This window comes from Balaenoptera acutorostrata, chromosome 19, assembly GCF_949987535.1.
Source record: "Balaenoptera acutorostrata chromosome 19, mBalAcu1.1, whole genome shotgun sequence".
NCBI lineage: Eukaryota > Metazoa > Chordata > Mammalia > Artiodactyla > Balaenopteridae > Balaenoptera > Balaenoptera acutorostrata.
Genome location: NC_080082.1, coordinates 34,552,299 through 34,569,497, shown reverse-complemented (window position 1 = coordinate 34,569,497; position 17,199 = coordinate 34,552,299). Strand labels below are relative to the sequence as shown.

General features: G+C 37.4%; 1 protein-coding gene across 2 annotated transcripts; it reads left to right on the top strand.

Moving 5' to 3' along the window:
- Window positions 1-714: 714 nt before the first annotated feature.
- CNEP1R1 (CTD nuclear envelope phosphatase 1 regulatory subunit 1) lies at window positions 715-15,235 on the top strand. Of its 2 annotated transcripts, XR_449790.2 has the most exons (7): window positions 715-854; window positions 1,949-2,020; window positions 4,346-4,419; window positions 7,669-7,778; window positions 7,901-7,955; window positions 12,398-12,482; window positions 13,868-15,235. XR_449790.2 is itself a non-coding variant. In XM_007167622.2 (6 exons), the coding sequence occupies exons 1-6, from the start codon at window positions 830-832 to the stop codon at window positions 13,907-13,909; spliced, it is 378 nt and encodes a 125-aa protein (XP_007167684.1). In that variant the 5' UTR covers window positions 715-829; the 3' UTR covers window positions 13,910-15,235. The 2 variants fall into 2 exon arrangements, 1 of the variants encoding a protein (XP_007167684.1); XM_007167622.2 differs by lacking the exon at window positions 12,398-12,482.
- The last annotated feature ends 1,964 nt before the right edge of the window (window positions 15,236-17,199 follow it).

Here is a 17,199-nt window from a genome sequence, read left to right as displayed (position 1 = left end):
TGCTGTAACCCTTCCACTTTGAGGACAGAATCTTGTCCATCTTGCTCAACTGCATCCCTGATAAATACAGTACCTAACATGTCACGCAATAAATAGTTCTTGAATGAATGAATGACCACAAGGAAATGAGCAAGAAAGCATTTTAATCAAGTATAAATGTAGTCAGTGCCTTACAGATTTTTTACAATTTCCAGAATACCTTGTTTGTTTTACGATTTATGGAAGTTGGGTGACATGAGAAAAAATAATCAAGGGAGAAATACGTACTTAAGGTGTTAGGTATCTAGGAAAGAGGTACTATAAAGCAAGAAATTCCATTATTTGGTTTCTAGTTGGTTCTGTACATACCTTATTTCCCTCTGAATCCTAGAGGGAGAGCTAGCTCGATTACTGCATCCCTCGTTAGTGACCAGAACACTCCCCGGAAGGTAGCGGATGCACAATAAGTATTCGAGTAATGAAAGAACCAAGCAGGAAACGAGGAATATGCGAATGAACCGACTTGCGCGGACAGGCTGCAGTTCCTCCCCAGGGCAGGAGGCGGCGCCAGTGTTACGCCCACTCGGCCGCTGTCAGCTCTTGGCCCCTCTGGCTGACCGTCCAACTCCAGGTTCTGAGCCCGTGCAGGAGCTAGCCAATAGAAAACCGTCTTAGTTATGGGGTCCGGCAGAAGTGTCCAATGAACGTAGTGGGTCTAGGCAAGGGGCGGTGCTAAGAGGAGAGGCGCAAGGGAGCGGTTAGAGGTGGGAGTTGGAGCTGCGAGCCAGGAGGGGGCCGCGGAGCTGCGATGCGGACGGGGCAGCGCCGGTGAACGGAGCTGCCGCCCGACATGAACTCGCTGGAGCAGGCGGAAGGTAGGGTGGGCCGCCTGGGCCGGTTCCGGGCTTCTCCCGGAAGCTGGCGGGGCTCCGGAGGGGCCTGAATCGTGGAAACCTGGTTCGGAGAGAGGAGGCCGTGAAGGATGGACTGACGGGGCCCGGAGCTGGGGGCGCGGGGGCTGGCCCAGGGACCAAGGGGCGGCTGTATCCGGCCGGTTGCTGCTTCCGGCGCGCGTGGCCTCAGCCGGCGCGCGTGGGGGGGCGTTGCGTCAGTTCCTCCATTCCCCAAGATTAGACCAGGTAGCTTCTCGTCCGGGCTGCTTATAGTTCTCATTCATTAGCAAACATTTTTACTTCGTGCCTTGTAGTATGCTAACTCACTTTATTTTTTTCTGATAACTGCACGAATTGTATCCCTGATTTCTGCCGTGGTTTCTGGTAACTGCCGGGGTAAGGGAGTGCCTCTTGGTCTCCTTTTCTAAAGTTCAAAAAACGCAACTGAAAGTGATACCCCACCTTGCTCATTCAGAAGGAGTACCTTGGACGCCCCTGTGTTGTGGAACCAGGCGTCGGCGCTCCAGAAGTGCCACAATCAACTGTAACCTCTTGGGAGGGAGGAAAGGGGAGCGTCTTTGCATATCCACCTGTTAGCCGTATCAGAAGTCCAGACTGAAAGCGTAGCCATTAATTAAATACAAGCGCTGGAAATCGGAATCGGGTAATTGCGTTCAAATTGACTTCGAAGACTTCGGTGTTAGGTAATAACGTTGTTCTGTCTAATAGGGAGTTTTTGGTTCCATCGGAATTAAAACTCGACCTGATTTTGATACTTTATTTGCAACCCCCAAATTTCTAGCTTTTGGCACCGGCTGAGGCTGCTGTTGATTTTCCACATACCATTTTATGGCGCTTCTAAAAGTGAATCGGCCAGTTTCCTTATATGTGAAATTGGAATTAAAGAAACCAAATGTATTTGTCAAGTGCTTAAAGCTGTCATAGTAAAGAAGTAAACAGTGCAGTGATACATGTAAGTTGGTGTGCAAGACCTGAAGCAGAGTACCTAAAATTCATCTTAATAGATTCAAACTAGTAAGAGTAGCTAATTAGAAAATTGAAATCTTTTTACCTAGATCTCAAGGCTTTCGAGAGGAGACTTACTGAATATATTCATTGTTTGCAACCTGCCACTGGACGTTGGAGAAGTAAGTGCCTGGATGTTTTTTAAGAGAAAATAAACTTAAAATTGATACTTTTATTCCTGCCTAGCAATGATTTGCTTCTCTGTAAAACTTTTGTTTTACAAATGCTTGCAAATCTTTATTAAACCATAAGATTCCCTTTCATTTGGACAGTTTTACATTTATTTAATATTGTAAATAATGGCATTATAAAGAAATTTTAAGAAACTGACAACCCTAAGAGAATAGTCTTATTTTGTGTGGTTGAATTTTTATTTTTACATTAAAATACATACACTTTTAAACAAATATTACAAATCTTATAACCAGCACACGTAATAAAAATTTCAGTAGTCTGTTTAGCAGTTTTACAATTTTGCCTACGAACTATTGAAATAAAGTTTGTTAAGGAAAATGATATTCAACGAGTGCTGTAAAATATGATTTGAAAGTATTGTGGTTACTGCCCCATGGAAATATATAGGAAATGCAGATGAATATACAAGTGATGACCTCAGTAAGCAAAATACTTTGCTAATTTATGTTGGGACAGTCTTAATTTCTTGGCTGTTCCTTGCTGAAATTTAATTTCTGCCAAGAAGGAAGTACAGCAGCACATGTTGAGGACATACTTTATTTTGAAGTATAATTCACTTTGTGGGACCAAACTGAAGAGCCCTATTGAAGTTAGGGTCTTCTCCTATGTCGAGATTTTTTGTGTAATTTTTATTAAATCTATTTGCAAAGTTTTAGTCATATGCTACAGGAATTCTGATTGGTTAGAATTCGCAAGTAATGATTTTTCTCAGGTTCTCCAGTTTACCTAGGAATTACCCCCAAAACCTTGTTTCACTGTTACTTGAGAATCTTTTAAAATGTATATGATGCTTTTCTATCTTATAAAGTGTAATGAACACACTTTTTCTCTGATTCACGGTCGAAGTGCTTACATACAAATGCCATTAGCTTGTTCAGTGAACCAAAGTATGTGTATGAGGTCCCTTCTGGTGGGTTTGATTTTGCTTTTGCTTCATTTAAAAAAAAAAAAATCCGTATACTTTAGCGTGTTTCTTATTGGAAATGTAGAATTATAAGAAATTGAGTTTAATCTGTTCTGAGCTGAGAACATAAGTTTGAAATTTTGAGTATTATTAAATACCTAAAATGAGATTGTTTTTCTATGGTTTGTCTCTTCTAAAAGTATATCACCACGAATTCTAAATAAAGTTTTACTGTATTTATGTTGCACTTTGAAGCTTGATGTCTACATTTTAAAAATGTATGCATCCCAACTGAAAGATAGTAACTGATTGGTCTCCAGAATATTAACTAGGTCTTGGTGCCCCTTTATTATTTTTTAGTAATACCATATATTCTTTTTTTTTTTTTTAATAGGATTTTTTTTTTTTTTTTGGCTGTGTTGGGTCTTAGTTTCTGTGCGAGGGCTTTCTCTAGTTGCGGCAAGCGGGGGCCACTCTTCATCGCGGTGCGCGAGCCTCTCACCGTCGCGGCCTCTCCTGTTGCGGAGCACAGGCTCCAGACGCGCAGGCTCAGTAGTTGTGGCTCACGGGCGTAGTAGCTCCGCGGCATGTGGGATCCTCCCAGACCAGGGCTCGAACCCTTGTCCCCTGCATTGGCAGGCAGACTCTCAACCACTGCGCCACCAGGGAAGCCCTACCATATATTCTTAAGTTTTACTTATGATCTATATAGAATTTCTAAAATAATTCTAGCTTAGTGGGGAGAAAGAAACTTTTTTGAACTTCTACTGTCAATAATTTCTACCCCAACCTTCCTTAAGTCCCTTAAAGAAAATCTGATACTGATTGGTGTGCGCCACACTTCCTGAGATTGACCTTTGTTTAATTCAACAACAAGCAGTTGTCTGCAAGGCAAAAGTCTTTAGTCCAAATTCTCAGTGCATTCATGAAAGAGTCTTTGTTTGGTTTGTTTACATTTAAAAAATGAGGTTTTTGGGGTGGTTTGGGGGGGTTGTTTTTTGTTTTGAATTTATTAGATCTGTAACATCAGTGTAAAGCACATTGAAAGTTACATAAGAAAATCTTACATTAAAGTTTTACCATCTTGGTTCTTACTGCTTTTAATTTCATTAATCTTCAGAAATTCTGACTAAAGTAATAAGGGGGACAGTATTCTCCTCAGTTACTAAGGTTCACATTGTTTCAGAGAATTCCTCAAGGTCATACGTCAGGTCTCCTAAGTCCTGAGTGGAGTACATTTTCCATTTAATGAAGTGCTGCATCCTTTGGCTGTCATTTATTAAGAACTGGTGGTAGTATCATATTAATAGCTTATTTCGTTACTAATTTCGTGTTTATCTTTCATCAGTGCTTCTTATAGTGGTATCTGTCTGTACAGCTACTGGTGCCTGGAACTGGTTAATAGATCCCGAGACGCAAAAGGTAGAAGTTTTAATTTAAAATCTTTAACAGATTGAGACAGTGGATATAGCAGTGCTTTGTTCTTTGTAAAGTATTAATCAAATGCTACCTATTAGTACTAGTAGTGATATTAATCATTGTATTAAAAATACGCCTTATCTTAATTTGCTTGAGAAAAACTTTGGCTGGCTGCTGTGGGTTAAGTATCTTTGCAGAGAAAAAAGCCTAAGAAATACTACCTCACTTATATTACTTCTCATTCATTTCTGAACTTGTGTACAGTTTTTACATATCTCATTTTTACATATTTCAGTGTAAACATTGTCTTTGTTCTGTTTTGTTCATTTAGTGTCATCAGTGCCAGCTTTTAAAAATTATAAAACAACATTTTCTTCTATGAGTTATCTTTGTTAATTCCTTTCCTCATCTCATAAAGCATTTGAGACAACCTTGCAGGAGACATTATGATAAAATAGCAAATGTAAATGTAATAAACAGTCAAGACCAGTAAAAACAGAGTATGAGGTCAAAACCAGGAAGGAAACCAGGTCACTGATATCATAGGCACTGTGGGCCAGCAGAATTGCCAGGGTTGAGTTTTAAATTAGTCTCTAAAGTCACAGCTAGTTCCATGGTTTTCGTTATCTGTGAGAACACATTTGTAAGTTCTTTAAGCTAGCAAAGCTTTTCTTTCTCAGCATTTATCTTTTTATAAAAAAAATTCTGCCTGAAGTTTAATATAAGAAACACTGAGAGATCACCCACTGGGCACTGTCTAAGAATATTCCTGTACCAAATGCAATAACAGATTTCATAATGTTATTTCTTGAAGCATCCTTTGCTGAAAGCTGGTAGCATGTTTCTCAAATTTCTATCTCTTTCTACCAACTTGTGCCTTAATTTCAAACTTGGGCTTTTTTATTAGAGAAGTAATCGTCTTCAATTTTTCAGTGAAGTTTTTTTCCCCCAGTTCAGGTATATTTAGGTAATAATGGTGTTGTAGTTTTCACAAATTTAACCCTACTTCCCCTTGTAAACTGTAATTAGGTATACTACTTCCAGTAGCTTTATTTACAACCTTTTGGGTTATGCAAAAGAAAAACCTAATAATAAGGCTTTTGTCAGCAGTCTAAATGGCAGTTCAGACAGCCAGGGGGTTATTTACCATGTAGTCTCCCTGACTGTACCCACTGAGGTGTAGATACAAAAGAATAGGAAGCAGGGGAGGTTGGTGGTGGGATTGCATGTTAATAGAGGGGTTTCTATGATGGATAGGAAACACTCCTGTATGTTCATTTATAAAAATCTGATCTTAAGGCTGCGCTTGGTACTCATCTTTAGGGGAAGAGTGAAGGAGGCTGGCAAGAAGATTAAAAAAGGTCTATCTTGGGAAATGAATCTGACTTCTAATTGTGAAAAATATAAGCTGATTTCAGCTAGTTGAGATCTTAATAAAACACAGAATTAAATGTAATTTGAAATAGGCCCAAAACTCTGTAGTTAATATAATTTTCTAAATTAGGTGAGAATATAATTATTAGCTTAAGGGTTGGCTCTTTATATTTCACTATTTAATAACCTCAAACCTGACAAGAGTTTTGAATAGCAATTGTCTGTAAGAGGACTTGCAAACTCAAAAGCCAGTGGCTAGCTGGAAGAACACAAGGAGAGAAGGAATATGGCAAACTGGAAAGTACACGAATGCCTGAACTAAAGGAGGAAACTGTTACCTGGATGCAGTTGATTGTTGCCATGGAGGAAGGAAGGCTGATACTGACTGGTCTAATTAAAATTGAAACTCTGTATGTGCTGATCTTGTACAGGGCACATAAAACATAGGCACATAATTCCTGTGGGAATTAAACTGTCCTCAAAGGTTTAAGAAGACATTACTCTGGAATATTAAACTTTCTTCAGGATCTCGTCCTTCTGGGAGCTTCTTCCTTCCTGATGTTTTCAACCTGTCATCTCTTCATTTGACAAATTTATTTAACCAGTACCATGCTAGGCCAGTGTTCTTCATAAGTTTAGTTCTCTGTCTTGAAACAGGTACACATATCTTATGAGAGTGGAGCGCAGATGCCCTCAGCTTGGTTCTGTTGCTCCCATTTAGTTTCTAGTCCATTCCATTTCTTTTTCTAGACTCTAAATACTTGTGTTCTCAGTCCACATTCCGACTCCCCAGTAGTCTGGCTTCAGTGCCTACTCTTGTTCCAATCCTGGATCCTGTACCCTTGTCCCTCTACCTACTCTTAGAATTATGTATGCTTCTGTTTTCTACTGTCAACTAATTATTCTCCGATCTTAAATTAGCCCTTTGTTTCTCTTGAACTCTAGTTTTTTATGGATAGCTACTAATCATTTTCCCCTGCTGGGTTGTTCTGTGGCCATCTAAATCTAGTAGCTTCAAAACCAAACTCATGTTTTGCCTCTTTCAAAGAGAAAGGGAGATGCTGGAACTGACTCTTACAAGATATGTAGGAGCTAGCCAGGTGAAGAGGAGAAAAGGAAAATGGTAGCATAAGTGTGCAAGTGTGGCAGGAGATGATTAGACTGAGACCATGTTATGAACGGCAGAGTTTGCTCACCTCTGCTTTTTAACAGGGAAGATAACCAGATCACGTCTGACTTGTGTTTTCATTGAGAATCAGAGGCCTCATCTTCATTCATTCAACAATATTTGTTGAGCACCTATATTTGCCAAGTGCTGTTTCAGGTGTTGGGAGAATAATGATGCCCACGACAGTGTCCCTTTTCTCATGGAACTTGTAGTCTTCTGCTTTTTAAATTACTTCTCACTAGGAAGGGTTCAGTAAATATTTTTGGTAGGGTGTTTTTTTATTATAGGAGTAAATTTTTAATGGTTGAAGCATTTGGAATGAATGGAGGGAATATTGCTACATTGTCTTGCTACACTGAAGATATAAAACATACATTATTTTAATTTTCATAGTATAGCAGTATGGAGAACTAGGATTTTTGGAAGTCTCTAGAGTCTCATACTTTATCTGTTTTGTTTTGTTTTGTTTTGTTTTTGGTGGGGGGCCGTGCCATGCGGCTTGCAGGATCTCAGTTCCCTGACTAGGGATTGAACCCAGGCCACAGGAGTGAGAGCCCAGAATCCTAACCACTAGGCCACCAGGGGACTTTCCAAATTCTCATATTTTAGATAATTTAATGTTATATACATTCATGCACAAGTGGGGAGGTAGGAATCAATATTGTTCTAAGATTTTTAACATTTTTGTATTTCCAACTCTTCTTTTACAGGTATCCTTCTTCACATCATTATGGAACCATCCATTTTTCACCATTAGCTGTATCACTCTAATAGGCTTGTTCTTTGCTGGAATACACAAGAGAGTAGTTGCACCGTCAATGTATCCTTTACCATGAATTGAGTTTTATTCTCTGAACTAAATTAAACCACCTTCTCAATCTCTAGGTGTTTTTAAAAGCTTACTCTTCAAATATAAATTTTCCTTTGACCACATTTATTCAGTATAGCTGCTCGATGTCGAACTGTATTAGCAGAGTACAACATGTCTTGTGATGATGTAAGTATTTTCATTAGAAAACTGTAGACACATGTGAAAGGACTGAAGTGTTTTGGCTTAAGTAAAACAAACATTTTATTAACAATAAATTGTCTCCATGGAATTAATAGGGGGGATATTCGTTGTACAATTGATTCTAAGACACTTTTTTTTTTTAACGTTGTAACATCTCTGAAGATTGACATGCATCTAATAATCAATGGTGTCTTACAATTAAATTGGTAGAGTTGAGAGTTTAATCTTTCTTAATGACATAAAGTCATGATCCATCTTCTAATTGAAGCTATCTTAGATTCAAAGAAATACAGTGGTCATTATTGGCCAAAAATGGCTCAGTGGGAGTTGGTTTTGTAAACTACTGTTAAGTATCTCACACTGTTCCATATGTAGGATTTTAAATAGAGTCATAGATTAATTGACAGACTGTGGACATATGAACGTACCGTATTTTTAAAAGTTGATCACATATCAGTATAAGAGTATCTCACAATTTTGATTTATTTATAAAAGCGTTTTTACCTTCAACTTAAAAAACTATTAAGTAATACCTACCCAGTATAGAAAATTAGAATAAAAAGCCAAAAAAAGTATTAGGGCAGGAAGACAACTGGATCAATGGAAGAGAATAAAGATTAAACACTTAGATTTTTTAAAAATTAGTAGAAGGGTAGTCTTTCAAGTCAAAAGGGAAGAAATAGGCTATTTATAGTATTGAGACAGTTGGCTCTTCATTTGGAAAAAGATGAATTTAGATCTCTACCTCACATCAATTAAAAAAACTAAATTCCAGGTAAAGTCCTAAATAGATTTAAAAAGACATATACATCCCACCATAAAAGCATTAGAAGAAAATACAGAAGAATATGTTTATAACCTTGGGATAGGAAAACATCTTAAGTCACGAAACAGAAATGCCATAATGGAAGAAGTTGGATACATTTAATTGCACCAACATTTGAAGATTTTGTACAGCAGAAGACAAGAAGTTAAGCAGTAATTAGAAGAAATCATTTGTAAGGTACCTAATAGATAGAGAGTAGTATCCAGAATGTTTGAAGACCTATTAAAAATCAATAATAAAAAGACAAATAGTACATTTTTAAAATGGAAAAGGTAAGTCGTATCACAGAAATGGAAATACAAAGGCTAATAAACATGTAAAGACTGGAGAGCCTCATTTTGTAATCAGGGAAATGCAAAGTAAAACTGAGTTCATTTGTATTACCTGTCAGATTAGTAAAGATTAAATAACTCCAGTATTGTGGTGAAATGATCCAGCCATACACTGCTTGTTGGGAATATACATTGATGCAGCCATTTTGAAGGGCAATTTTCATCATTCATATAAAATGTAATATGTGCATATCTCATGACCTAACTATTCTCCTTTTCCCCAACTACCCTGGTTGGGGGGGACCATCACACATGTACGCAAGGAGGCAAGTACAAGATTGTTCATTGTAATATCCTTAGCAGTAGTGAAAAAAATGGAAATAATTTTTGTTTCTCAACAGAAATTTTGTTTCTCAACAGTGGTAAAATAGGGTGTGGTAAAGCCACATCATAGGTAATCAGAAGTAAATCTATAAGTATGGACATGGAAGTATCTCGAAGACATACTGTTAGGAGCAAAAAGTAAATTATCAAACAATATGGTCAGTTTGGTACCTTTTTTTTTTTTAAGTTTTAATTATGTAAATTTCCGAACATAAAAAAGCAAAGAGAAGAGCTAAATGAACTTCCTGTGTATCATCGGTCAGTGTCAACAATAAATCAACTCATGGCCATTTTTTTTTTTTTAATCTTTATTGGAGTATAATTGCTTCACAATACTGTGTTAGTTTCTGTTACACAACAAAGCGAATCAGCCATGTGCATATACATGCCCCCATATCCCCTCCCTCTTGGGCCTCTCTCCCCTCCTCCCTATCCCACCCCTCTAGGTCATCGCAAAGCCCCCAGCTGATTCCCTGTGCTATGCTGTTGCTTCCCACCAGCCGACTATTTTACATTCGGTCGTGTATATATGTCGACGCTACTCTCACTTCGCCCCAGCTTCGCCCTCCCACCCCTTGTCCTCAAGTCCATTTTCTATGTCTATTTTTTTTTTTTTAATTTACTTTTGTTTTATTTATTTTGGCTGCATTGGGTTTTTGTTGCTGCGCACGGGCTTTCTCTAGGTGCAGCGAGTGGGGGCTACTCTTCCTTGTGGTGCGTGGGCTTTTCATTGTGGTGGCTTCTCGTTGCAGAGCACAGGTCTAGGCACGCAGGCTTCAGTAGTGGTGTATGGGCTCAGTAGTTGTGGCTCGTGGCCTCTAGAGTGCAGGCTCAGTAGTTGTGGTGCGCGGGCTTAGTTGCTCTGTGGCACGTGGGATCTTCCCAGACCAGGGCTCGAACCTGTGTCCCCTGCGTTGGCAGGTGGATTCTTAACCACTGCGCCATCAGGGAAGCCCCCTATGTCTACCTCTTTATTCCTGCCCTGCCTTTTTTTTTTTCCTAAGTTATTTTTTTTTTAAATGGTGCTTTATTTTCATAAATAGAAGGTGAAGTAATTACCATTTCAAATAGTTAGATTTGAATATTTCCTATTTTGGTGCTTTCCTCTTCCCTGAAGTGCATTCAAAGCCTTGTTTTTTTTTTGTTTGTTTTTTTGAATTTTTGAATTTTATTTTTTTATACAGCTGGTTCTTATTAGTCATCCATTTTATACACATCAGTGTATACATGTCAGTCCCAATCTCCCGATTCATCACACCACCACCCCCACCTGCTGCTGCTTTCCCCCCTTGGTGTCCATAGGTTTGTTCGCTACATCTGTGTCTCAGTTTTTGCCCTGCAAACTGGTTCATCTGTACCATTTTTCTAGGTTCCACATATGTGTGTTTATTCCTGCCCTGCAACTAGGTTCATCAGTACAGTTTTGTTTTTTTTTTTTAGATTCCATATATATGCGTTAGCTTATGATATTTGTTTTTCTGTTTCTGACTGACTTCACTCTGTATGACAGACTCTGGGTCCATCCATCTCACTACAAATAACTCAGTTTCGTTTCTTTTTATGGCTGAGTAATATTCCATTGTATATATGTGCCACATCTTTATCCATTCATTTGTCGATGGACATTTAGGTTGCTTCCATGCCCTGGCTATTGTAAGTAGTGCTGCAGTGAACATTGTGGTACATGTCTCTTTTTGAATCATGGTTTTCTCAGGGTATATGCCCAGTAGTGGGATTGCTGGGTCATATGGTAGTTCTATTTTTAGTTTTTTAAGGAACCTCGATACTGTTTTCCATAGTGGTTGTATCAATTTACATTCCTACCAACAGTGCAGGAGGATTCCCTTTTCACCACACCCTTTCCAGCTTTTATTGTTTCTAGATTTTTTGGTAATGGCCATTCTGGATAGAATGCCCAGAGATAAACCCATGCACAGATGGGCACCTAGTTTATGACAAAGAAGGCAAGAACATACAGTGGAGAAAAGAAAACCTCTTCAATAAGTGATGCTGGGAAAACTGGACAGCTACATGTAAAAGAATGAAATTAGAACACTCCCTAACAGCATACACAAAAATAAACTCCAAATGGATTAAGGACTTAAATGTAAGACCAGACACTATAAAACTCCTAGAGGAAAACATAGGAAAAACACTGACATAAACCACAGCAAGATCTTTTTTGACCCACCTCCTAGAGTAACGGAAATAAAAACAAAAATAAACAAACGGGACTTAATTAAACTTAAAAGCTTTTGCACAGCAAAGGAAACCATAAACAAGACAAAAAGACAACCCTCAGAATGGGAGAAAATATTTGCAAATGAAACAACAGACAAAGGATTAATCTCCAAAATATACGAACAGCTCAATATCAAAAAACCAAAACAATCCAGTTAAAAAATGGCAGAAGACCTAAATAGACATTTCACCAAGGAAGACACACAGGTGGCCAAGAGACACATGAAAAGATGCTCAACATCACTAATTACTAGAGAAATGCAAATCAAACCTGCCATGAGGTATCACCTCATGGCCATTCTTATTTCATGTGTACCCCTGCCCACCTTCCCTGTCATCAGGTTATTTAAAAACAAATCCCAAGTGATGTATTTTACCCTCAATCAGCATGATAGAAGCACCAAATTTTTATTCATGTATGTGAATCTAAATCCATAGAAAACAATCTGGAAGAATTCATGCTAAAACTGGTTTCTTCTGTAAGAGGGCTAGTATTTGAGGTGAATGGAAAGGATGACTTTAAGCTCATCTTGTTTGAACTTTTTATAATGAGATTACATTAATGTCTTATGTAATTTAAAATAGATTTAAAGTGGATTATAACCATGATATTTTTATACAGTGGAATACTATACATTGTATATTGTAATAGCAGTATAAAAAGGTACAAGCTGCTGAAACATAGTAATGTTGATGAATTTCAGAAACACGTTGAGTGAAGTAGATGAAAAAGAACACGCTGTGTGATTCCATTTGCTTAAAGATCAGAGAGAGACAGATTAATCTGTGGTAAGCAGTTATGTAGGGAGTGGGGGGTACCATTGACCTTGGAGAGGAGCATGGAGGAACTTTCTGAGTGGTGGTGATGTTCTGTAGCTTGATCTGGGTGGTGGCGACATGGGTATATACGTTTGTCAAAACTCAGAAAACTGTACACAAGATTTGAGCATTTTATTGTGCATGAATTATACCTCAGTAAAACAGTAGAAAAATTAGTATCAAAGTTCTACCAAGATATCAAGGAGTTAACCAAAAACAAAGTGAAAGTGAGAATTGAGAGGGAGCCAGAATCCTGACAACACTTGACCTGAGGATAATAAAGTGTGTTTCTGAAAGCCACCTAGAATTTTACCAACCAAAGATAATCACCATGTTTTATATTTTATTGTGTATTCTCATTTACTTTTATAAAGGAAAGATGTTATAGTCAAGTTTATAAAGAACCATTAAAAAAATAAAAAGATGTTACGAATTTTTCAAACCAGCTTCTTTGACCCAACATTAGGATTTAAGAGCCACCATATACTGAAGGTTAACTGTGTGAAAGGTCCCAGGCCTGTTTTTTTATCTGCATGATCTCAAGATCTTCCATTTTGTTTAATTACATACTGTCCCACTTTATGGACGCATCATCATTTAATCCCCTGTGTCCACACTTTGCATGTTATATATGTTGTGCATTTTTCACTAGAACTTAAGCTCCGTGAGGACAGGCAACTTTGTCTAATTCATTACTGGGTCCCTGGCATCTCACAGCGTCTGGCACATTAACGGGCACTCAGTAAATACTGAATTAATAGCACCTTAGATGAACATCTTTACCCTTGCATCTAGTTTCCTTCAGATAAATTCCTAGAAGTGGAATTGTTTGGATTATATGGTATATGCTTTTTTTTTTTTGATAAATATGACGGCCCTATAGAAGAGTTGTATCCACATACACTGAATACCAGCAGCGTATGAGTGTCTATTGCTCCAACCATTGGTTTACATTTTAACTTGAGGAAATTAAAGTTTTAATGTTAGAAAAAGGGACAAATTTTTGTTCAAATACGTAGTTTTATTTATGTTTTATGGACTTCATTTGGTAAGGGGCATAAATTAGTCTATATAAGTTGGGATTTTATTTTATCCACTGGCTTGGTTGGCTGATTTTCTGGTAGCCAGTGGATAGGGAATTCATCAAATAAAGATTTTATGTGTGTGTTTTAAAGTACTAAAGATTTTAGAAGAAAGTTCCACACAAAGAACACTTTGAAAATATAATTATTAATTGCTTAATCTTGACTAAATATAGGGGGGTGTTCTAATGCCCTTTAAGGTTTCTAGATAAGTGGTGGTGTTCTTAATAGAACTGTATATTTTTAAACTTTTTTTTTTTTTCATTTTTACAGACAGGAAAACTAATTTTGAAACCTAGGCCTCATGTTCAATGACAATCTGCACTCATTGTTATGGGACTTAAAACAACCTTTCTTCAAAAAGTGATACAGCAAAAAGCCATAAAGGATTGCTTTTACAGTTGGATATGTGAACGTCATAGCAACAACTGACAAGAAATGTGCAATATTTACCCAGATTATCTTCATGATGATGACTCGTGTAATCAGTGCTTTGGTACCTTTGATTATTTGTGTTTCAGTATTAGTGTCACTTTAGTACTTCAGATCCTGCAAAGATTTTTGCAGATGAAGTATGTATGTATGTTACTAAGTTAAACTTAGAAACAGAACCTCATCCAGTTTTTATAATGTATTTTTGTAAACTACTGTAAATAGCAAGTCAGCGCCAGTGTTAAAAAGGAAACGTTATGTGGACTTTGTTCTCCTGCACCAGTGTTTCAGGAACATCTGCTTGCCATCTCCACAGCTCTTTAAAACCAGCTATTACGTATAGCTGCGCCTTTCACTCTTACACTCCTCTCTTTTAATCATAATGCAGGAAAAACATCGGATTGAGCTTAGACTAAGGAAAATTCATCTCCATTATGTTGTAAGAAATTATAGGTGTTTTGAGAAACAGTTTTTGTTAAACTAGATAGTGAACTTCAGCCACTATTGTGATATTTTCCCGTTCATTGTTTTCATTTAATGCTAAATATACTTTATATTTTTTTAATGATTTTAAGAACACTCCAAAGGCTTCTGAATAGACAAGTTTAGTTATAAATTATGTATTGTCTGGGGAATTTGATAGTCATTGTTTTAGATAATGGGATTTTATGCTGTGGTAGACATGCTGTTACACTAGTATTGTGCAGGTGTGATTGATCAGCCACACCATCACAGGGATAACTTGGGAGCAGTGCCACAAACTAGAGTCTACAATTCTCACTGTTTAGAGAGAGTTAAGGACATACTGTGTATGCATATTAGCCACATGTACTATAACAGCCCTTAAAATTAAACTATTGGGATTGCTGTAAATATTTTAAAGAACTGGAGGTGCCTTTTACCTGTTTATTAGAAGATTTTGAAAGGTTTAAATTATTTCACGAGCAATCTTTTAAATTTCATTTAACATAAGGCTGAAAATTCAAAAACAGGACAAAAAAACTTTTTAACAAGGCTGCCGTTTATCTTAAATGTGTTCATCTTGGCTTTCACGTGTGTAAAATTTCATTCTTTGGACTGCAGCAATAAACCCCTCTGCTCCTACGAAGTTTTAAGAGGGTATTCCATATATTCTGCATTGTTTTATTTCCTGTAAATTTTGTAGGTAAATATGTGCATAAAAATAAATACTTTATATATACTTAGTGATTGGGCTTTTTCCTTGGTTTATTTTAAGTCTGTAACTGAAAAAAATTTTAAACCTACTGTGTGTGTCAGGTACAGGCTAACATAAAATGAGTCAGATACAGGCTGAGTAAAATGAGATACTTTAACTGTGTGTCCGGTAGAGCAAATTTCAAGTAGCAATTGAAGGTACCCAGTTTATTAGGCTGTGAATACTTTAAATATTTCTTTTTTTAAAAAAATATTTATTTATTTATTTCGCTGCGCCGGGTCTTAGTTGTGGCATGTGGGATCTTCACTGTGGCATGCGGGATCTTTTAGTTGCAGCATGTGGGGTCTAGTTCCCTGACCAGGGATTGAACCTGGGCCCGCCCCTGCATATGGAGTGCGGAGTCCCAACTGCTGGACCACCAGGGAAGTCCCCTTTTAATATTTCTTATTCATCATTGTCTGATAATATTTGGTGTTTAATTAGGAAATGCAGGTTTTCTCAAAAATTAAGCTCTACAAACCTGGATCACTAGTTTCCTCCAAGAGTACAAAGCTGAAGAGGGATTTTATGTGTCCTAAATCCTTTTTGGAATCATCAGCTACTTTGTGTATTTAACAAAATCCTTGAATCTTTTCCCCTAGAAAAATATGTCTGTGTATGTACATATACTGTGCATGTACTTGGAGAGGTTTTCAAGGATTTCCTGATGCCAGGCTACTTGGAATCCATTGGCTCCAAGAAGGAAACTTTTGTTACAGTTCCAAAGATTTTTCATACCTTTACTTCTAACAGAACAATTCATTTTCCAAAAAAGTCTTTGCTCTGGTTGAAATGGCCCAAGGATCCTTGCCAGGTTAGCCTCTCATCACCAGCACCCTCACTCTCTCATACGCTCTTCCACACTGTTAGAAAATGACTGTTGAGTCTAGTCCTCTAACTTTACATGTGGGGAAGACAGTCTGAGATTTTCAAAGTGACTTTACTCCACGTCCCCATGGCTTATTGAAGACAACCAACATCAAGCCTCTTGACTCTGATTGAAAGGATGTTTATGTGTGTGTGTTGAACTTAAGTCATGAGCCATTATAATGGTATGGTTAAGAATGTAGACTCTTAAGCCAAACTGGATTCTAATCTCAGATCTACTACTTGCTAGTTTTGTAACCTTAGTCAAATTAGTAACCTTAGTTTTTTCATTTATAAAATGGGTATAATGCCAATCTCCTCAGTAGAGGAAGATAATGTATAGGATATAGGTATATCACCAGTCATCTTATATTGAGTATTAAATTGTTAATTCATGGAGAGCACTTAAACAGTGCTTGGCTACAGAGTCAATGCTCAGTAAATCTAGTTGTTAAACCAAATATTAAAAGTAAAAAAAGGAACAAAACAAAAAACCTCATTGTTACAACTTTACCTAATATCAACATCTCAGTTGAGATAGCCAGGAGGAAGCTGTGCTTATCTTTTGAATCAAGCAAACTCTTGAATACTGGATTAAATACAAAGAGAAAGGCTATTTGGCCTCGAATGATGTAAGAAACCAAAAATGGTTCTAGGTGTTTTCTCAAGCAGCTTCACTGAAAACATTAAGGCTGTGACTGCCTGATAGTGCTGCTTTTTGAGTGGCTCTTTTCTCCTTTAGAACTGGACTCTTGATGGGCATTTTGTAGAGACTTGAGTCTCTACATCCTTCTGGCTGACAGATGCTCTACCTTCATCAGCAACTAAAGTGGCTCTATCATTTCCTCTCCTGTTGAAACCAAAGAAACTTGAGTCTCATTCTTTTTCCAGACTAAACTTTCTATATGCTTTACATTAGGTAAGTATAATTTCTGTCTTTTTCTACTAAAAATAGGTGTACCTTGTCTGTATCATAGAACACAAAACATTTTTTAAATTGACGTTTTTAGTGAATGTGTGCTATGCAAGTCTGATTGTGTGAGAGACAAAAAAAAGTAAAAGGATATCCATTACCTGAAAGTTTTAAGTG

Bases quoted from the DNA above. Each gene is read 5' to 3' on its own strand.
- CNEP1R1 (XM_007167622.2), top strand. From the start codon at position 830: ATGAACTCGCTGGAGCAGGCGGAAG. The intron at 7,779-7,900 runs GTATCCTTTACC...ACATTTATTCAG, and splicing joins AGAGTAGTTGCACCGTCAAT to TATAGCTGCTCGATGTCGAA. The intron at 7,956-13,867 runs GTAAGTATTTTC...TCATTTTTACAG, and splicing joins ACAACATGTCTTGTGATGAT to ACAGGAAAACTAATTTTGAA.